Below are 22,872 nucleotides of genomic sequence, written 5' to 3' on the forward strand. Positions count from 1 at the left end.
GTAAAGCTGCATTGTGATGATATGTGTTTATAAAAAGCACTATATAAATAAATTTGACGTGACTTTACTTGATGTCCTTCCACAGCCCTGTTCAGCTCTCCTTGTGTAATGGACCTGGGAGACACAGCAAAGCTTCTTGCAACAGCACATATTGATGCGCCATCCTAGACAAGCTGTGCAGCCTGAATGGGCTCCAGATACCGCCTCATGCTACCAGTAGTCTAGTACCAGTAGGGTACTAGAAAAAAAACTGCAGACAGTTAAGAAGAATCAGTCAGGATAAGGAGAGAATAATTGTCTATAACAGTCACCTGCAAAACCATTCCCTTTTGGGAGGTGTCTTGCTATTGCCTTTCCAGTGCATCTGTTCTCACTTTCATTTGCACTAAAGCAGGTGAACTGGACAAACTGATATCCCTGATGTTCTGGGATAACTAAGTGTTCCCTTTTGAGCAGTGGTAGAAGCTATCACTCAACTTTTATTGTACACGTTGTCTAATTCAGTCCAGTGGGTCGGGTCCCTGTAATACTTTTATTTAGATAGCTACATAAGTGCTAACTTTAATAATACATTTTTGAAGTATTTTCTGAGAGAAATTCCTTCTTTCATTAAAAATTGATATTGCCACCATCTTTAAATACTGTTCCAATATCAATTTACTAGTCAACTTGTTGTCTACTTTACACCCATTAAATGTTAATTTCAAATAGATTATTTTCCTCAAGTGTCCTGGAACAGATTTTGCATCATGTCATGTGCTGTTCGTATTGGCCTAGGGTCATTTTGATGGCATTAGTCTTGGAGGGTGGTTGTGCATGTGTGTACACGTGCATGAGAGGTGAGCATGTGTGTGCTTCTTTGTGTTCACACATGCTCACAGCGTGTATCGTTCTTAATATCAACTTCTTCCTAAATTGAGAAATTAGTCTGGTAACTTGGCCTCACTCAGCAAAGAGGCCAACTTCATTATCGGGCAGGAAAGCTCATAAATAGGAGAGAGCTGTTGTCTACGGGGCCAGTAAACAGCATAACACCGCTACTGAAGGCAAGCAAATAAGCCACACAATAATGGTAATAATACATGGCTTTCCCCAGGTCCCTCAGCCAACTCATTACCACATTGATTGCACCCTCTGGGTAAATATCTAAAACACCAGCCTCAAATGATCACTGGCTGAATTACAACCCACCCTACCATGTCTGTGTGCGCATATATGAATGCGAGCATGTACACATGCTCGCATGCGTGTGCATGTCACACGTGTGTGCATTTTATATATGTAGAAACTTGAAGAGATGATCATTTGTAGCACATAAATCTAAATAAACTTGCAGATAGAATAAAACAAAACTAGATAGACTCACAGTTGTTATAGACGAGAAAACAAAAGTAAAAAAAACAAAAGAAAACATGCCCAACTGATAACAACCTTCTCATATTCACAGCTGTTGCTGTCTGGAGACCTGTTTCAGGAAAAATACGCATATAACCTAAGGACCATGTCCGTAATGTGTAATATTATGTATACAAAATTATAAACTGTAAAAATGTCCCAAAAACATGTAGGTTTGTGTGAGACTCCAAGTGTGTGTACATGTGAGTGTGTGACATGTCTAAATGAACTGTTATAATTATTTATTTATTTATTTATTTATTTAGCACATATCAGTAAATGTCATTTGTGACACAAATTGCAACACATTGGCCAAATCGAAAGCACATTTGAGTCCAATGAACTGAAATAAAATTGACCTTGTCGATTACCTATCAGGGGATATTTCTACATATGCAGTATAAAATCTGCATTGCAGTCATTAGCTCATTTCTATGTGGGGTGTGTGTGTAGGAATGGTCTCCCTCTCACAACCTAAAAAGTCTGAAGAAGAAGCAGCTCGCAGCCCGAGAAGCCATGGCCAGGCAGACCACACTGTCGGATGCCGAGCAGAGCAGCGTTGAGTCCTCCGTCATCAGGTGTGACCGTGAGCCCAAAGGTCATTCCAAGGTCACACCACGGGTTATCACTACCTACCATGTCCTGTCAGATCCCTGCTGCCATGTGGTGCTGCTATCTCTGAATCCCATTGTGTTGTTCATTCGTGAATGTAAGAACGGCATCTCTGTTTGTCTGTGTATTTCAGTCTGCTGCAGGATGCCGAGAGCAAAGCAGAGACGAGTCAGGGCATCTCGGCCCGGGAGCACTTTGTGTTTACTGACACAGACGGCCAGGTCTACCACATCACCGTGGAAGGCAACACTGTGAAGGATGGAGCACGCATCCCCCCTGATGTGAGCCCAGACACACATGCACACCCTCACACACACACACTTTGCTCTTCGTGTTCTAGTTGCTGCCCCTGTGCCCTCTTTTTTGTGTCCTGGCTTCAGAAGCTCTAACCTTTCTTGGTCCTCCCTTAAGGCCTTTTTCCACTCACTCCCCTTTGATCCTTATCTTTCTTGTCAGGCAGTTACAGGAGGACGAAAGGCTGATTGTTTGTCTGCTCTTCTGTTTTAAGTGCCAGTTAGCCACGTCTCTGTCTCTTTCTGCCAGCTGAATTAAACATGGCAGGTGAAGTATGGACATAATGCCCATATTCAGACAGTTTATTAGGGTTGATGTCGCTGACTGAATATGTGCACATAACAAACCTCCATGTGAAGAAAAAGAAAAATAAAAACACTTCAACAACTAGGCCCATTGTGTTAGATATCTGGGTTAGACCACCATTTGAAATGGAAATTTTACCTAGAGACAACTGACATGATGATCAGTCTTCCACGAGGTTTTTTTAACAGGGTCAGTACTGGCAGTTGGAACGAGACAAAATTACCTCACTCATTTTGTAGATTTTTGTTGTGTGTGTTTGTGTGTGCTCCTGTGTCTCTGTGTGATTGCATGTATCCAGCAATAGATTTATTTTAGTGTCACTTCCAAGTCTGAGAGACAGGCATTATCACACTCTTCATAACACTCCCCCTCTGCTGTGACTCGCCCACTCTCTCACTTTCTCTTACTTTAGTTTTCTTCACTTATCACCTCGATAAATTATGTGCCCTTTACGCCTTCATTCTCCTTCCCACATTTCTGTCTCTGTGTTTGAGCATCTCATTTCCACTGTTGCTGAATTCTGCAGTTCCTGTTCCAAAAAGACTTTCCCTTGCTTTATCACAGTTTTTTTTGTTAGTCATTGTCTTGCTATCACTCATTCTTTGATGATCATCTTTTTTTGCTTTTCTTTCATGACTTTCATACTGTCCAAAATTAAGAGATATCTTTTTCTTTTTCCTCCCAAAAAAAGGTGCAGCTTATTTGCAGACACAGGCATTCAGTGAATTCATTTACATTTACATTTATATTTATGACATTTAGCAGACGTTCTTATCCAGAACGACTTACAAAAGTGCTTTGTCATTTCCTCATAGAATACATCCTAGCTGTTACGGCAGGTTAGAGTCCAATATACCAATGATCTAGAATACTGTAGAAATACAGGGATCACTCCTGATGCCTAGAAGCACAAAATACATAAGGTCTCTCTTAAACAATAAGTGCTAGAGTTTGTTAAACAACATCAGTGTAATAAACAATACCCTACAATAAGTACTAATTTAATCAGTCAATATGGGAGCAGGGTCAGTTGTCATTTAAATATTCCATGAATAGATTGGTCTTCAGTCTGCGTTTGAAAACTGCAAGGGACTCTGCTTTCTGGACAGCAAGTGGAATTTCATTCCACCATCTTGGAGCCAGGACAGAAAATAGTCTTGATGCTTGTCTTTCATGAGACCTGAAGCAAGGTATTTCAAGTCGAGCAGTACTTGAGGTTCGAAGTACGGAGGTACAGATCGGGCTTTGACCATTGACCTCATGTATGAAGGGGCTGGTCCATTTTTGGCGTTGCAGGCATGCATCAAGGTTTTAAATCTGATGCGTGCAGCTACTGGAAGGGAGCACAGCAGTGAAGTAACGTGTGAAATTCGAAAGATTGAAGACCAGTCGTGCTGCTGCATTCTGGACAAGTTGAAGAGGTTTGAGGGCTCTTAGAGGTTGACCAGCAAGTAGCGATTTGTAGTAGTCTAGCTTTGAGAGAATTTTTCACATTAGTGAGTGTGAGATTAAGTTCTTGCCTTTTACAACTGATTAGATAGCTTTAGGTAGCTTTGAGTTCAGGCTGGCAGTTGAAGAGACGCTGATTGTGTTAATTGTATGTTCAGATTGTCCCCTTTGACTTCAGGTTCATAAGGAAAAATGTACTGTATGATATTAGCAAGTTAACTCATTAGAAGTCATTAAACCTGACTAGTCTAAAACCAGTTTACTAGGCTACTCCAGTTTCCCTAAAACTAAGGGAGTGTTTGCTTGTTTTATCTACTGATGCTCTTAACATTTTAGATGGTTTTTATAAATGAATGGATGGCAGTAGATCACAGTAGGTACAGTAGCTTTGCTAAGGGAATGTACATTGTGTCCTTTCAGTAAACTGCCTTGCGTTTAACCACTGCTTAAACTGACCCAGTGTTCTAAGCTGCACCAGGCTAATGAATACATAATTGCATTGCCACAATAACCTCCCCCAAACTTTGGCAAACCAACAGCATTCAGTTTATTTTAAGCAATTATTTAGCGAAGCCAATTTGCTGCACATTTGATAATACATTTAGATTGATAAAAATGCTACTTTCTGCACCTGTTATGTATAAATGTTGGCACTGTGAAGTAAAGTCATTTTACCCCCTCTATTGTACATTGAAGCAGCAGGGGCTCAGTTGAAAAGACTAAAATGAATGACACTATTGTTTGTTTGCTGATTTTTATTTGAGGGAAAACATTGGACCCAGACCAAACCCACTGGCAACAGCAAGCTTCAGCTTTCTGGCACCAAGTCTCATTGTGCTTGTCAGTATGCATAAACTAATAGAAAGATTTGGGAAAATACTGACAAATATTGGGTTTACCAGAACCAAACATTTGGAATATCTTAAAGAAATCCTGCACACCTAAATGTGCACTGTGCATGTCTGCATAATCAGCAAAGACCAGTTATAAGGGGCTAAAGAACCATGGTCCTGAACTGGAAATAAAAGCCCCAAAACAGGTATCGCTGTGGTTGCTGGTAGCGTCCGAGGTCCAGATTGAACAATCTAGTGCTAGACTTAAGTGAAGGATTACTAAAAGCCGTGCCGGCATCTCTGGGTGCTGTGATGGCAGGCAGCCAAGACAGGAATCCGAAATGCTGCAGCTCATCAGAAAGAACAAGAGGATGTCCTAGCCAGACCAAGGCTAGTGCATATTTTACATCCAGCAAAGCATGCAGGCAACAGGGGAGTGGAATTGAACGCCTCTCATCTCAAGTATCCCGAAAATGACAATGCATGCACAGATAAGCACCTCAAAGAAAGATCCTACAGTGTCTCATGTATGTTTAGTATAATAATAATAATAATAATAATAATAACAACAATAATAATTTATCTGTGATCTATTTAAATTAAGCCTTTGCCAAACACAAGAAAACAGACCCAGGGGAGGAAGAATTGGTGTACAGCAGAGAGGAAGCTTGTTGAATTGAAAGAGGCTAAACTGGAGGAGCAGTCATGAAGAGATCACGGCTGTCCAGAGTTCCAGAGCTGTCGAGCCACAGCGCTGCATGACCCGTCATCCACTGACGCAAGTGTGCTGCCAGGGGACAGCAAGAAGTCTGTTCCTAGAAGAGCTTGGGGAGAGAGGGGGACTATGGGCATGGAAGAGTTCAGTAAAGTGTGTAGGGGTGAGACTATGAAGTGCTTTAGAGGTTAGGAGGAGATGTTTGCGCTCAATACGGATGGAAATCGGAAACCAGCAAGGCTGAAATAAAGCTGGGGTAACGTGTGATGGTTATGAGGTAAACACAGGGATTCAGACTGCTGAATTTTGCATTTACTGAGGATGGCTAAGAAATGTAACTACTGAAGAGAGACCATTGAAAATAGAGTTGCAATAAGAGATGATAGATGATAAAGGTCTTAATCAATATTTTTGCTAATTACAGTGTGAATATGCAGCTACTATCATATTGTACTGCCATACACTTCTTGCATGACTTTGATTTATATTTATTATCTTAATGAATACTGGCCAGAATGTGTGGGTGTGTGCACAGGGTGGGTTTGTGCTTGGGGGGTGGGTTGGTCTCAGCAGGGGTGGGTGTGTCTGAGCAAGTGTGTGCCTCTTATCTTCCATAGCTCCTATGGACACCTAATGTAAATTGAGGACAAACTGGATCTTCTTATACCTCAGTCAGGCTTCGTCCTTTAGTACGTCAGCTGAAAAGCTGCTGTAATTGGTTTTCTATGTCCTGCTGACTCCTACCAGACTCCACCCCCAAAGGAGTCCACCACGTCCCTTCAATCTCACACCTGTGGACTTAATCCTTATCCTACCCTTCTATCTGCTGAAAGCACATGCAGAAGAATTATCAGGCACAGCAGTCTGTTTTCTTATTAATTACCACATCTGGACCACGTTGAAATGTCTAGTGGATGACTACAGAACCCAGGACAGTTACCAAGACCTTTGACTTAACTATTTTAATGATGGCTGTTAAGCTATTAGTCAAAGTGTTGTTTAAATAAATTGCTTATACAAAAAACCTTTTAAAATGGCCTTCGATCCGTTAGAGTGCATTGTCATTACTGCTAGTAGCAACAGTGCCTTGGTACAGACTGGAAACAATCTGATATTCAGACACATGTCTGCACATATGCAGTGGTTAATAGATTTAAGAATCAAGATCCTTGGAGCAGACTTTCAGCCATCTGACTGCACCGTGGCATGACGCGGGTTTTGTTTACGTGCGATGATGAGTGCATGGAAGGAAAAGGAGGCAAGCTGTTGCCTGGCTATGTGCATTAGTCTTTCTTCCCTTAGAGACTGATGGCAGTAAGAAACATACAGACAAACCCGCTGGCATGCGCTTCGGTGGTCCTGCCATCCAAAAGAGATTAAAAACCCAGCTTGGCGTGACGTTAGCCCGCCCAGGCTGCAGGGTTTTGTGCCCTTTGTCTCCCGTACTTAGAAAGCGACAGGTAGGTGCCTTGCAAATGTGTCAAAATGGGTGGCTCCCACGTACAGCGCCCTCATGTGGAGACCAGGGTTTTGGCATGAATATTGCCAGAGGCTCTCGACTGAAGTTTATCTGCTCTGTTGCAGGGCAGTATGGGTAGCATTGCCTGCATTGCATGGAAGGGAGACACTCTGGTTCTGGGAGATGTGGATGGAAACCTGAACTTCTGGGATCTGAAGGCCCGTCTCAGCAGGTATGGGTACGCCTCCATTTTTCTTGCATGTGTAAGACCTAATGCTCCCATTCCTGTAACCTATTCTCATCGCTCATGCAAACCCATTGGGTGTTTCGTGCACTTAAAGATGGATTGAAAATAACTTGAAATGGGGCCTTTTTTCAAGGAAATTCAGGGGTGTCTGTCAATATGATTCTGTCAATATGAGCTAGGCCTACACCTTATTCTCATTGTAGGGGTTTCCCCACACATCGTGGCTGGGTGAAGAAGATCCGCTTTGCCCCAGGGAAGGGTAACCAGAAGCTCTTGGTTATGTACACTGATGGCGTCGACGTGTGGGACACCAAAGAGGTGACCTTCAGTTTTACTGCACGCACACAGAAGGCACACCTGCATTTTACTACAGCAGTATTAACACCTTAATTAATTAATCTTAGCTGGGGCCAGTTAACATTATCACTCCATTACTTTTTATTTATTTTTAACTTGTTGCATTTTTCACATGTAGTCAGTGGATTTCTTTATGTTCACCAGACCGCTACATCTTATTTTTCATTAAATAAATAAATAGTTCCGTGTGTATTGCATTATTTAGTGTAGAGCATTTGAACCTCTTGCAAAAAAAGGCATTTATCTTACTGTATGCAGCTTAGGAAGAGGGCATGTGTATTTTATATTGGGAGTTTTCTTTTTCAACTTTTCTGGAGACATTTTGCTTTTGTAGCCTGTTAGGGGTTGTGTGTCATTATTTATTTAATTGAATTTCTCAGTTTTCCTGAGAAAGCCTTCCATATCACTCTCTTCTTTTGCTTCTCTGGTGTGTTAGATCTTTTGCTAGGAGGCAACTTAAGACTCAAAGTGTTGTGTGGTTAAAAGCAAGCTCATGAATGAAAGTGGATCTCTCTTTACTGCTTAGAACTCCTCTGAAGTGGAGAAAGGCTTATAGGTGTAGAGGTGATCATAGCATTATGAGGGATTTTTGGGGGGGAAGGTACAAAATCAATGTCATGAGTTGTTTTTAAGATGTAACATTTCAAGGGTTAACTGATTTGATTCAATCTTGTCACTCAAAGTCCTCAACAGAAAGGTGTGACTTGCAGTGTAATTGTGCTGGGAGAGGTCAAACACGCAATGTGACTTATAATTGAAAAGGTCTCATCAGATTTATCATACAGCAGCTGCACTTTGGAGCAGACTGTTGCAACAACTGTGTCAGACTTCGATGATTTGTAGAAATATCTGAGCTAGAAATATACTACCATACTGCATATTCTCTCTCTCTCTCTCTCTCTCTCTCTCTCTCTCTCTCTCTCTCTCTCTCTCTCTCTCTCTCTCTCTCTCTCTCTCTCACATACACATATACACACACACACACACACACACACACACACACAGACACATGCACATACAGTGCTGTACAGAGTGCAGAAACACATCACTGCATTCTTGACAGTGCTGTCTTCTCTCCACACACAAACCCCCCCTCCCAACCCTACCCAATCCATCAGCTTGCTTAAAGCACACTGAATAATGCAGGGTGAGTAACTGGAGTGTGTGTCTGTTGACCATGGATCATCAGCTTTTATTAAAGAAACCTATCTCAATGATTCTCACTGGCTTCTGGACAGATGCAGTTCTATCCAGCGTTTCCACACTAGAGTCCTGATGGCCACCTTAATCAAAAGATTCACTTCCTCATCTAATATCTGCTGTCTTTGTTTCAGTAATAATGATGTAGATTTGAACCATGGATACTACTTGACAGCCTAAAATGCTGATGCGTTTTGTTGTTTCCATGACAATATTGCCAGCAAATTTCAAACAACCATTACCTGATGGCATTAGATTGAGGCATGCTTAAGGGAAGCATGTTGCAAATGTCAACTGCTTTCCCCCATATTAGGGAATCATTTTGGAGAGAATTATTTTTGATGAATTGTCCATCTTGTTCTCCCAAATACAAACACACACACGAGCAGGTGCAGATGGTAAGCAGCATTAGAGTGGGCCGGAACGTGACCTACCGTATTCTGGACATCGATTGGTGCACCTCGGACAAGGTGGTGCTGGCCTCGGACGATGGCTGTGTGCGCGTGCTGGAGATGGCCATGAAGTCAGCAAGCTACCGGATGGATGAGCAGGACCTAACAGGTGGGTATGTGGGTGTGCATGTGGACGTGGGTGTGTGTGTGTGGATGTGTATTAAGGGAGTGATTGAGTTTGTATTGAACTAAGTCTGGTTCTATAATCTTAATACAGTAATGCCTGCTAATGTCATTTCTCAGTAGCTGCCAGTCTGCCTCTTTCTCATTTTCTAACATATGCTGCTCCCTCCCCCCAGATCCAGTGTGGTGTCCATACCTACTGCTCCCTCGAGCAGCTCTCACACTGAAAGCCTTCCTTCTTCTGCAACCCTGGTCTGGAACCTTCACCATGGACATCACACAAGTGTGCGTGTCAAACACTGTCGTACTGCACCAATACCACCCATTCAAACAGCACCACCATGGAAGTTACATAAGAGTATTTCATATATCTCATAGACTTTCTGTCAAATGAATTCTGCTTGTATTCATATGAGTGTACAAAGTAGTATTGTGAAGCCCATGGTGGCACATAGCGTGAGGCTTTGTGAATGCATTATGACACTTGCGATCACTTTTAGCTAATGTGAAACATGCCAGTCCTGATCTCACAATGGCAGGGGCATTACAAAGGAGATGTCTTGATCTGTGTAATTAAAGTAGTTTTTTAATCAAGGCATTCTTTTCACTTAAGGTTTCTGTCTTAAGAAAATGACTCATGGTTCATCTGAAAGCAGTTTAGACATTTGGACATGAAAGCCCCATATAGACGTTGCAATTACTTTACGTATAATGAAACTGTCCAAGAAGAAAGAAGTAAAAAGAATGTGAAGTACAGTGGCATTGATAACATTTCTTTTACAAATGACTTTCTACTTACTAAATTGGAAAATCTGGCACAGAGGTTCTTTGTGCAAATGCCATTTTTCCTAGATTTTCCTGAATCTAGCTTCTAAGGCTACTTCCTTTTTCAGGTGCCAGTAAAAACTCGATTTGGTCTCCGGTCATACAGTTCCAGCTTCTGTTCTTGATCTAGCATCTCAATGAGTTTGAGTTTGCAGTGAATATATATCCTGGATATTTATTCAGGCCATTCTTGTCTCATAACCGAGAGCCTTTCAAATTAATGGAAGGCAGTATTTTACTTGATTAATTACTTTATTACTTATTGGCACCCCATTTTGTTCTGTGTTGCTAGTGACAGTGAGCTATACATTTGAATATATTTTTTCATAAGCTGTGTTGCTTGAGGTTAAAGAATGGCTCTGTCTGGACATTAATTAAATTTTCCCTGCCCTTGAGAATCAGTATGCCATCCGAGTTCGAGCGCAACTCTTCATGCAGTTATGGAATGGTATAGCTGATTTAGTCTTAATATAGTCTTAGTTTTAGTGTCTATGATAACCGGATTGCACTTTTTTTCAGCTTTGCTAGGGAGCTTGGTGTGCAATTCCACATTTTTGTGGCGAATGTTTTGTTGATATTAACCAGCCTTAATTTGAGATCTCGGCAATGGAGCATCCTTTCAACCACTGGTCCTGTGTTTTTGGTCTATCAACAAGCATATTAAGCATTATCTCTCTTTTCATTTCAGGGACTACAGTGAGAAGGATGAAATCAAAGGCCTGGTGCAGGAGCAGCTGAACTCCCTGTCTAAGTGAGTAAGAACAACCGAACAAAGTGTAAAGCACAGGTTTTGGTTTTTTTTTCTTTCTCTCTAGAAGGTCTATAAATACCAGCCGTCGCCAACTTCACAGTGTGTTTTCCTCCATTTTGGGAAAGATGAGTGGCTGTGCGGTTTTTTTTTTTTTTTGGTTTTTTTTTTACTTGTTTATTTATTTCTCAGTGTCCTCAGTTGTATTGTATCTTGCTTTATTCTCAGTGACATCAAAAGTGTACTCCAGGACCCAGAGCTGAACCTGCTTCAGCGCTGCCTCCTAGTGTCACAGTAAGTGTGTGTGTCCGTGTGTGTGTGTGTGTGTGTCTGTGTCTGTGTGTGTGTCTGTGTGCCTGTATTTGTTACCTGTAATATCAGGTCTAGTTTAATATTCCCATTTTTAGCAGTGCAATTTCAAATCCACAATTTTTGTAAAATGTCACGTATCACAAAAGTGTATTTCCTAAAGAATCCTGACTGGTCCAAATTTTTATGCCTATCAGATGTGTCTGTTGTGATGAATAAATCATTTAGTGCATTTATTAATGCTGCTATTTTTAAACAATTTTCCGTGTCAAGGCTTATGGTGGAATTATATCTACGTTAAAGAGGAGCTAGAAAGTAATATTCTTACATCTCTCAGAGCTACTCTCTGTTCATATTGCTGTTCAAAATAATAGAACCTTTTCTCAAATTATAGCTCTTGTTCTTGGAAACATTTGTATCAAGGGCTGCTTTAGTGTGTACAAGACAATATTGCACACTTCATCGAATTATTTCTCCAACAAGCTGATAAACTTGTACTCTCTGCTCTCAACTATTAATTTCACAAGCCTAATTCTATATAGTGGCATGTTAGTGGACTGCTGGTTAGAAGAATGCTAGCACATTTGTGGAATGCTAGCACATTAACAGATCTCCTCATTTGCCTTCAACTGACTTCATACTCATCCCCCACTCGTTGCTCTGTCCCAGCCTGTTCGGCGACGAGTCGGATCTGCTCTTCTGGACGGTGACGGCACACTACCTCCAGTCTTTCGCCCAGGCACGGCAGCTGGACGTGCCAGGCCCCACCTCCCCATCCCCAGCAGGAGCCCGCCAGCAGAGCACCCCCCAGGGCCACCTGGACATCTGCCATGACACGCTTTGCGAGAGCTCTTTCTTCCAGGTACACAGCACCAGTGCGCAGGCCACGTCACACATAGGGGGCAACCACACATGCAGGGCTTGCCATGACAGTAATCGGTAAATAATGGTGCCTAACCTGGCAGGGAAGTGAAACTATCTGTTGAAATGACATGTTGAGATCTGCAGCAGTTCACGTTTAGCGTGCCCTATCGGCACTCCCTTTGGGTTAAGAAGGGCTTATCTTTGACAGCTTGCTCTGTCATTAATCATATTCAGCCTTGAAGACAGAAAATGTGCACACCATTAGCATTCTGTGAGACTCTAGGGCCAAGAAGTTTAGAGGGGGGTGGGCGGATGGGCAAAAGGACGTATTTTCCTTGAATTGCATCATGCAAGTTGCAGTCTGAACTGCTGTGATCATCCGAGACAAAGAAGTCAAATCTCATCTGAAATCTTTTCCAAGGCACTGCAAATGAATGCTGCCACACACATGCACACACTGCTGAAAGCAGAGTAATCTAATTATCAGACCTTTGAGTACAGTCAGTCTGTAACTCTGACTTTAAAGTCCCAGTTTGAATCAAAGTTTAACTGGTGTTAAATTGCTATCGATTTGCCCACCTGCTGGACCTGTGCAAGAGGACAGTGAGTTAATGACATCCAAAGTTCATCCCCTCTTACTTTCACACTTTACCCAGTGCAGCATTTTCCACTACACCTACTCGTTTTGGGAGAAGAAGAAAAAAGAGAAAGAGAGTAGATGAACGTTGAGCCTTCATTTATCTGTCTTCTGGTAATAGCCAGCGTCTGTCTCCAGAGCAGAGCAAAGAGAGACAAATGCACAAGCCCACATGCGGAGCTCCAGCTTGTTTCGCCCTCAATTACCGATGGCGACATTCTCGCCATTAATTGGCCCATCTAGCTAATGCCTGCACCGTCAAACCCTGGCTTGATGTGACCACCTGGAAAGCCTTCTCGCTGTCTGGACAATTGTCAAGGCCATGGCCAAAGGTATCGTAATTACGTGAGCGTGGGGCAGCAAGCTTGCAGTGGATAACTTGGGTCTGTCGTGGAATCAATTTGTATATACCTTAGCTGCCACTTTCTGCCACCACACAATCCATAAGAGTGTGCTTCTGCATAGCAGCTACATGGTGATGTTTCAGTCATTGTTTTTTATAGGTGAAATCTTGTAGCAGATAGAGCAGTGTTACCCAAATGCAGAACGTTTGAGAAGGCAGCGAGTGTCTTTTGAGGCCTCACTAGCAGCAAGTCATTATGGCCAAAATGACTGTAGAAAACTCCACAACAACTTGAATTACCAGCCCCAACTGGCAAGGCTGTACAGACCAAAGGAGAGGTCAGTACTCAGCAGTGCTCAGCAGTTAGAATATCCTACTGGTCCAGCTGCACAGTGGAATTGGTTTGGACATATCCTGCAGGCCAAGACCCTGCAGCATCTAGTTAAAGATTGAACCCCCAGTGAGATATCATTAGCAGGTCTAGATTGAGCATTTAGTGGTTGAAAACCCACAAATGTCACACTGTGAAAACATTGCTACAAGGAAGAGTGAGTCATAAACCATAGATTGACTGGAGGCAGTTTGTTTACAGTCAAAGGTGACATAAATTGTTAAGATAAGGATTCTCTGAGGCACTGAATAAATAAATGCATATTAGAATTATAGATACTGTTTACCCTAACTAGGGTTATGGTTAAGGTTACCCTAACCGTAAATTGTCCAATGTCATATTTGGTTAAAATGTAAATGAACAAACTGGGCAATAAATGTCTAAACTGGGCAATACATTCTGACAAGCAGGCATAAGACCCATAATTTGTCATGACAGGGTGTAACCAGATTCTTCATCTGGACTGAAGTATTGGGGGGGGAATGCATCCTTCTAGTGCATAGGCATCATCAAATAAATCATAGCTTTTCATTTAATGGCTCAAGGCTAGCCTTCCAAAGTGGCATCAAAAGAAAATGAGATTTTCAGGCATCCAATATCTGAAAAGATTGTAAAGGCTTTGTCTTTTGATGTGCTGATGAGTCTGAATTACAAGCAATTAAAGAGTTTAATTTTTACACTTCCTTAATGTGACATGCATGAATGTATGGGCAGCCTGTTTGGGATACGCCTTGGGTTGAAGATTTCCAGTGTAAATCAGTGTAAAGTTGATAAAAAAAAAAGAGGGGATGTTGTGCTTTTCAATTTATTGCATTCTGTTTGCTTGGCTTTGGGGTATTTTAAAAATTTGACGTTCTGTGGATGGTTTTGTACTGTATTGCTTTTTTCCATGCTATTCATTATTGCTCAATGGGTTATGCTGACACTTTTTTGAGTTCTATCAGTTTCTCCAGCTGTGTCTGAAATACAGTCATTGTGAAGGGCACTGTAGAATAAAAATATGACCATACAAAGTGTGTCAGCAATCAGCAGGTGATGAACCAACAGGGTTTGGAAGCTTTCCACTTACCAAGGCTAAAGCATTCTCATGTGTGAGATAAGGCAAACTTCCACTTTTAGGTATTAGCTTTGCTGCATTCTTGCATATTTTTGCCATTAGTTATACCTGAGGTTAGGGATTTAGGAAAATAAGTTCTAAATTATTTACCCACACAAAGACATTTGCACTATCAGCATTAACTGAGTACACTTCCAATCTAAGAGAGCCCTTCTGTTTTGGAGAAGCATATTTTAAACATAAATCATTTTATTTTACTGGGCCTCAAATAGCACCCAGAGGTGACGAGATGAAATGGGGTTTTCTGCTGTGAAGAAACCTTTCTCCCACTGCAGGTTATCCTCAACCCATGACATGTTGTGCAGTATCCAGGTTTTGCCAGTTGAGAATGTCCCCCACCCACCTGAAATGTCCCAGATTCAGCTTTTAATGGCCATTGGTCCAAAGCCCTTTCTCCAAACAGAGGATGGTGGACTCTCAGTAGTGGCAAAGACGCAAGGACCCACGGAACAAAAATGGACTAAGCTCAGTGTGAATTATGAACAAAATGTCTGGGAACCAGAAAGGGGATGAATATTGGTGTGTGTTTTTTAACAGAGTCCTTTCTTTTAGGCCTTTTTTGTTTTTGTTTGTTGGTGTGTCATGTTTGCTAAGTAGGACCATCTCTATTCTGTCTCTGTTCTGAAAGCTTTCACAGATCAAAGGAAACAACTGAGTTGTCCTGTTTCCTGTTTGCCACCACCTATCTGTCTCTGTCTCTCTCTCTCTCTCTCTCTCTCTCTCTCTCTCTCTCTCTCTCTCTCTCTCTCTCTCTCTCCCTCTCTCCCTCCTACCCTCTCCCCCCCTCTATCTCACCCCTCCCTCCCCACAGAGATTTCAGTTGGAAAGGGTGCACCTGCAGGAGGTGAAGAGGTCCAGCTATGAACACACCAAAAAATGTGCTGACCAGCTCCTGCTTCTGGGCCAGGTCAGCTCCTACCATGCTGATCACTTCACTACCCAGCTGATCACTTCACTTCACTATTCAGCTAGTCACTTCACTACCCAGCTGATCACGTCACTTCACTATCCAGCTGAGCACTTCAATGCCCAGCTGATCAATTCACTACCCAGCTGATCAATTCACTACCCAGCTGATCACTTCACTACCCAGCAGAACCTTGTGGGGAAGCGTATGACACATTTAACCCCTACACCTTATTACTTGTGGATATGCACTACACCACACCTGTCACAACAACTTCCATGCTCTGCTTTATCATAGTAATGTTAAAGAAGAGCTCGCAACCAAACAGACCACTCATCCCATAACCAACAGCCTTAGGCAGACTGAAAATGTATGCGATTAGGACCAGCCAGAGAATGTGATAAACAATTTTGACAGTTAATTTGAGATTTTGGTAAGTTTTTCCTTCAATTACTGCCACACTTGAGCAAATGACGAGAAGAATGAGGTGCCTCTCAGTTTTGTATTTGACTGATCTCGTCTTATACAGACACATCCATCAAAGCATGCACCTCACTCATGATCTTGTTTTTAATCCCCTGAAATCTTCTGCCATTTTCTCTGGTTGTTGGGAGAGGAATTATTGGCTGTGCGCGAGAGAGCTTTTTGAATTTAAGCTTTTCACAGCATGCTAAACATAAAATGGGTTCTCTGCTTTCCCATACATTGCTTTTGGCAACATAGTCCAGTATTAGGAACATCTCTTTACTAGCTAGAAAAGTGTTTTAGAAAATAGTGAAGAATAAAACTATTATTAAGGTGCAGAGGAGTTCCTATCAATTTTAATGCATGTAATTATTAGAACAATAATTCATGAATGGGATCGAATGATTCTAGGATGGATAAGTCATGATTAACATGGGAAGAGGCCTTGCACTGCCTGGGTGGTCCTAACACTTGCCCCCTCACCTCCTACCCTGTGCAGACAGACCGGGCGGTGCAGCTGCTGCTGGAGACGAGTGCGGACAACCCGAGCTACTACTGTGACTCACTCAAGGCCTGCTTAGTCACCACCATCCCCTCGTCGGGCCCCTCGCAAAGCACCATCAAGTTGGTGGCTACCAACATGATCGCCAGTGGCAAGCTGGCAGGTACCGGAGCTCCGCCTGACATTCTGCCTGCTCCCATGGCACGTGTACCAGCCCTCTCTGCAGTGTGTGTGTGTGTGCGCGCACGCGCGTGTGTATGTCGGCGCAGGGGTAGTGTTAAGCTGTGCTGTGCTGCCACAACCAAGCTCTGTGGCTGGGCATCTGCATAGCTGCCTTCCAGCTCTTAGGATCGGGTTAGTCCTGCTCCGCCGAGGAAGGACGTCCAAGCAGTCAATGCTCTGCCTACGCAGAGAGCGCTTACTCTCGCTGCTCCGCTCACTCTGAAAATTGAGCATGTGTTCAGCTTCACTCGAGCCCTCACAGTTGCCTGACAGCACTAAGCAGATAATTACAGCAACTCTGGACCCTGATCCCCTACCACTACCACCCCCTCCCACCCCCTGCATTTGTCAGGGGATTCCCAGAGCTGCTGTTAGTAATTGACCATGCCATCTTGCAGTTTTACCATGCTATTTTTACTGCCTGCTCTCTTACTCTTCCTCTTTCTCTCTCTCTCTCCCTCTCTCACTCCCTCTCTCACTCACTCACTCACTCTCTTTCTCACACACACACACACACACACACACACACTCATTCACACACACACACACAGAGGGTGTGCAGTTACTGTGCCTGATTGACAAAGCGGCAGACGCGTGCCGGTATCTGCAGACGTATGGCGAGTGGAATCGAGCAGCCTGGCTGGCCAAGGTAACGATATCCTCTGCACACACCATGAACTGGCAGCATCACATGTCTGCTGTAGGAAGCAAAAAAACACAACACTTTAGGGACGAAAAAGTCGTGCTGAATGGGTTTGTGGGTAATTGTATACTGTGGAATAGGCACATAACCTGTCACAATATCCATTTGGATCCTTAAGCACTTACAGCCGGCCAGCTCACACATCAGCCAACATCACACAGCATACCAATTACTTTGAATGGTGTTATGCTGTTATTGTCATCAAGTGTCCCTCAGGCTAAGACATGCTGTTGCATATCTCACTGCCAAAGGGCTACTGAGCTCTCAGTATGAGTTTCATAAAAATTCTTGCTGATATAGAATGATTTTTTAAATATTTACTAAAAGTTTTACTAAAATATTTACTGGTGCCTATATCTAGATTTTCATAAACATTCAGTGGTGCATTTAGGGTAAACTTTCAGTTCAGTTCAAAGTGGCATAGATAGGCAAAGCAAGGCAGATTTATTATGTATTTGTATATTGTATATACAGAATTTCAAATGTTGAAATGTTTTATGTAGAAATGAAAAATAGCCTATGATCTTTTATGACCATACACATCCATACATCACACATTTAATTTTACAAATTTGTGTCGCATTTTAGAAACATTAGTGCAGGGATAAACAAGCGTTGGGAACAGGGCAGTGGTCCTGGGAGATCAGTGACTGGGAAGGAGGCCCTTTAGCTTCCCCCCAGATCCCATGTACATGGCCACGTTTCGGGACAGCTGGTGTTCTAAGGGAGATGGTTTGCACCTTGGGTCCACCTGGCTTTCTCAGCGGGCGAGCCGTTGAAGCGGACGGCATTCTCAGCAGAGCCGGTGATCTGGCAGCCGTTGGAGCTTGGTCATGCGGAGCGATAGCAATGATGCCTTTGCTGATTGCCCTCATTGAATTGGACTAGGTTGAGCTCATTGATGGGTGTGTTTTTTGTTTCTTTTTTATTGTTTTTTGTTTTTTTGGTTTTTTTTTTGGGGGGGGGGGGTTGGCCCCTGCAATTTGGCACAAAAAGCTGATTTCACCTATAATGATGGGGTCTAGAAAGGTTATAGCAGTATAATCCACAGACTTCAGTGTTTAAATAGCAGTAAAATTTGAGGAAAGTTATTGAACTGGTTGGTGCTGCTCTGCTTGTAGCGACATCTTATTTTGACCAACTGGCCCAATAACACACCACTGGACAGTTGGCCTGGGACAATGCACCAAAGGTTGGTTACAAGTGGTTGTGAATTCTTCAGTGAGCCAGTTGTGCCAGTTTTGCTCCAAGTGTGGCACTTGTTTGTTTGCATGTGTTTGGCAGGTTCTCTTTCTGTGCACGGTGACAGGTTGCCAGGCCTCCCAGTCAGATATGTAGTACTCATATTCCTGACATTTGGGCTCACTTTGGAAGACAATGCTCTCACTCTCTCTTTCTCTCTCCCTCCCTGCCTCTCTCTGGTCATCCTTCTTTTCCTCAGGTCCGTCTGAACCCAGCAGAGGCATCGGACGTGCTGAAGCGTTGGGCTGAGCACCTCTGCTCTCCTCAGGTCAATCAGAAGACGAAAGCCATTTTGGTGCTGCTGTCACTTGGCTGTTTCCATAAAGTGGGAGAGATGCTCCACAGGTCTGTGGAGCTCCACTTCCATCCTCCCTTCTCTCTCTATCCATCTATCCATCTAGCCATGTATTCATCCATCCATCCAACCATCCAGCCATCCTTCCAGAGTAGTAAAGGTTCAGTGCCCTAAATGATGATCCTTCTGCCCTAAAGGAAAGCCCTTGAGCTCTAGAGTAAGGCTCTTGTTGCATAAGCACAGGTCACTCAACACTACATTTTCCTTCCTGCCCTTGCTATGGTTGTAACACTGGTAAAATACAAATCCCCTTCAATGGAAAAGCTCTGGAATTCCATTCCAGAATGCAAGTCTATCTTTTTAACTAAAAACAAAGAATACATCAATGTATGTGCTCTGCATTTTAATTCTACTTGTGCACAGCTTTTTTGGTAAACCAAAAAGGATTAATGGTCTCTCTCCTACAAGAGGGTTATTAATTCTGGGCCTTTTTGAAATTTTTGACCACTGATTCTTGTTCCACTTCTTCTTTCTCTCAGTTTGCTCAATATTTCCCTAAAAACTTATATCAAGATGACATGGTGTGTATTCCCTATTGCATTTTCACTCACAGAGACTATTGATCCTTTTGTGCATGTGTGGGTTTGTATAACTGTGAACTAATTCTGAGAGAACAACTGTGGCATATTAATAATTTCTCAGTTTACTGCTACCAGAAAGATGTTTTGAAGTGTATACAAAGAAGTGAAGCTGCCAGGTTTTCTTTGAAAACTTTTGAGAAAGTAAACTAATGTGTTCCTCTGACAGCATGAGGTACTTTGACCGTGCGGCACTCTTCATTGAAGCCTGTCTGAAGTACGGCGTGATGGAAGCCAATGAGATCACTAATATCCTTTCAAAGGTGCCTTCTGTGGCTGCTTTATTTTTAGTAGCTACAATACAAGGGTAACATTTCACTCTGTAGAACTATCTAACCGCAAGCCCCATGGGAATTAATCCCAAAGTAAACCAACACATTGCTTAAGACCATTTTAGAAATATGGGTTTTTGAAGCAACTTGTCCAGCTGAGGATTTTTCCACCAGACTGGGCTGTGGATTGGGCACAACCATAATTACACAGTGTTTTTCTGGGAGCCTCTTATGTCTACAGTGCTTTTTATCCCCAGCATACAGAAACTCTGCCGCACAGCTTTAACGTCCTCCATCGGGTTTAGCACAGTACCAGGTTTCTTCACACCCACCGCGCTTTCTCCTTAACCTATCGCCCCTCACATAAGCTGATCGGGGCAGCATTCGCCGATTATGCTCGCCTGCTCCGCTCCACGGGCCTGCGTGAGGGATCAGCACTGTGGGCCTCACGGGCTGGAGGAGCCGGCGAGGAGATCCTGGAGGAGCTCTTCCAGGGCGAGGGATCAGGGCCGGACATCGCCCCTGGGGAGCAGGAGGCAAACAGCAGCCCGGGGGCCGCAGATTGAGGCTTGCCCCCAGCGGGAGAGAGGTTTGACGGAGGAGTCATGGAGCTGGCAGTGGAGACTGAAGAAGGAGGGCAGAGAGGAGAGCGCCGCAGTGGATGAAGACTCAGAACAATTATATGGATTGCACCAGGCTGGCACCATCTCTACCCATGTCTAAAATGTCAGGATGTAGTCTCTTCTCCTGCACTTGTGCTGAAGGTGATGGGTATAAGAAAATTAAGCGTGGGGGAAGGTGGTGTGGAATGTGTGATACAGTGCATGAGTGTGGCGCAGCCGTGGGATTCAAATGGAACATTTCAGCGCCGTATGCACTTTCTGTAAAGTCATGCGCTCTGTCATACATGTACACACACTTTTGATTTGTTTACGTTCCTTACCCTGCATGGTAGCTATTCTCATACTGTAAGTGTGTGTAGCGCCTCACGTTGTCCTGTTTGCCACTGAAGGAAAGTTCATCAGCATTCAAAATTTTACTATGGTCTTGAACCTAGACCATAGACCTATACCTTGCTTGGGTTAGGATTTTGCCTAAATGTCATCCAGATTTTTTTTAAATACGTATATATTATGTAAACATATTGAAGTACTTTACATACAGATACACTGAAGTCTGTATGCCCTAAATTATCTTTCTCTACAAACTTTCTCTACAAATTTTCAGTTAATGATGACATTTAAATAAATATTTGCTAATCTATTAAAAATAATTGCCATCCTGAAATGCACACAAACATGCTGCTTCAGCCATTCCAAAGTGGGATTTTGCACTTTTAAGTTTGACCAATTCCTTTTTCTTTTTTTTTTTGGACTACAGAAGTTAGCATAATGATGTTACACTCTTGATTTATTCATGTATTAAGTGTAAATAAAGTTTCCTGTTCCTAAGAACATATGCAAGTGGGAAAATGTCTAATTGTTGTCCCTAGTCTACTTTGAAATATAAAAGAAACTACCGTTAATATTTGGTACGCAGACATTTGTTTCTGTTTCATGTGTAAAATCTATAGGAGCAGAAATGATGAATAATTAGCTTAACCAGTCATAATGGAATTTGCTCAGTCAATGGGCTCAAAAGGTTTTGTTCCAACATCAAAAGGTTTTGTTTCAACAACACTCACACCAACCAGAGCTAATCAAGTGACGCTTGCAATTTGGAAGCTGAGCATCACTTCACCTTGAGAAATATCATGGCCCCATTTTTAATTCCACACAGCAAGGTTGTTGTTTTAAAATGTGGATTATAATCATCAGTGCCCTGTTGGGCAGGTGTTAATGGTGTAATTTCATCTATGCGTACAGTGCTGTATCAGATTCTCTACTATGAGTCTGTAGCATGACTAAACCCACTACTACGGTGCGATTCCTCAGCCTCCTCCCCATGCGAAACTTGTTCATGCTGTTTGCCCAGTCGTCATTGCTGACTTCTTGCAGTGTCTCTATGGCAACCCATGGATGTTTTGACAGTCATGGGTTGTTCACGAAGACTGCAGTGGAGCTGAGTAGAAGTGATCTTTCGATGTTGTTCTGTAACTCGTGACATTATTGCTGTTACTTCTGTGGTTCTCTGTCTGAGACCTCTTTGAGCCTCTGGACCAGGAGTATTCCTTTTGCAGTTTTTATTGCAGCAGAAGTCACTGTGCTTTTCTAAGCAATTACCTTGAATATTGGAATAATTTGCTTTACATTCCGTGATTCTGAATAATGCACAAATCACCTTCATAATGATATTCCTCCTAAATGTTTAGAATGAAAACTACAGGTATGAAAACTATGTGCTAATGAGTTTAATATATGTATATAGAGAAAGCAATAAACATATTCAGTCAATGTGTTTCATTTACTGTGTTCACATTTAGTTTCTTTGCCAACTGCAATTCCACCAGATAACTATGTACATTATGCTTATATAAGCATGAAAGTTACATATTCATTTTCAAAAGCTTTTGCTGTGTGTTTCTCTCAAAATATAATCTTGAAACAGTGATATGCTACTCTCGTACTAATTCCCTGCAAACAAAGCCAGTGGTTCCCAATGCAAGTCCATAGATATTCTGTACAATGAAGAGTCTCTTTGACTCTAATATAAAGATACAACACTTTGAAATTTTGCATACACTGGTTATTAAATAAGACTAGTTATCAAGAGGGGCCATTCCTGCAGACATCCATATTGCTTCCAAAGGGTTCAGGGAAAGCCCACTGAATCTAGCAGTGTGTCCCCAGGGCAGGGTCTGCAGACAATTATTCTCCTTGGTCAAAATTAGTGCATCATTTCATTTCATACCACACAGAAGGTAATTTCAGGCCTGCGTGATTGGATCTTCAGTATAGGAAAAAAATGAAGAGATAATAATGTGTTGGTCTGCAAAATATACAGTTAAAAC

At 42.5% G+C, this 22,872-nt stretch overlaps 1 protein-coding gene across 1 annotated transcript in view; it reads left to right on the forward strand.

Moving 5' to 3' along the window:
- Positions 1 to 22,324, forward strand: part of wdr11 (WD repeat domain 11) — a 51,553-nt gene extending 29,229 nt beyond the window's left edge. Inside the window, exons 15-29 of the mRNA XM_027027527.2 lie at positions 1,849 to 1,973; positions 2,141 to 2,288; positions 7,189 to 7,295; positions 7,514 to 7,628; positions 9,257 to 9,428; positions 9,619 to 9,727; positions 10,956 to 11,018; positions 11,244 to 11,309; positions 11,994 to 12,186; positions 15,488 to 15,583; positions 16,548 to 16,713; positions 17,324 to 17,421; positions 18,917 to 19,062; positions 19,820 to 19,899; positions 20,286 to 22,324. Coding sequence (XP_026883328.2) covers positions 1,849 to 1,973; positions 2,141 to 2,288; positions 7,189 to 7,295; positions 7,514 to 7,628; positions 9,257 to 9,428; positions 9,619 to 9,727; positions 10,956 to 11,018; positions 11,244 to 11,309; positions 11,994 to 12,186; positions 15,488 to 15,583; positions 16,548 to 16,713; positions 17,324 to 17,421; positions 18,917 to 19,062; positions 19,820 to 19,899; positions 20,286 to 20,488 — 1,887 coding nt within the window. The 3' untranslated portion in view covers positions 20,489 to 22,324. The remainder of the gene's footprint in view (positions 1 to 1,848; positions 1,974 to 2,140; positions 2,289 to 7,188; positions 7,296 to 7,513; positions 7,629 to 9,256; positions 9,429 to 9,618; positions 9,728 to 10,955; positions 11,019 to 11,243; positions 11,310 to 11,993; positions 12,187 to 15,487; positions 15,584 to 16,547; positions 16,714 to 17,323; positions 17,422 to 18,916; positions 19,063 to 19,819; positions 19,900 to 20,285) is intronic.
- The last annotated feature ends 548 nt before the right edge of the window (positions 22,325 to 22,872 follow it).

The sequence above is a fragment of the Electrophorus electricus genome, chromosome 11, assembly GCF_013358815.1.
Source record: "Electrophorus electricus isolate fEleEle1 chromosome 11, fEleEle1.pri, whole genome shotgun sequence".
NCBI classification, from domain to species: Eukaryota; Metazoa; Chordata; class Actinopteri; order Gymnotiformes; family Gymnotidae; genus Electrophorus; species Electrophorus electricus.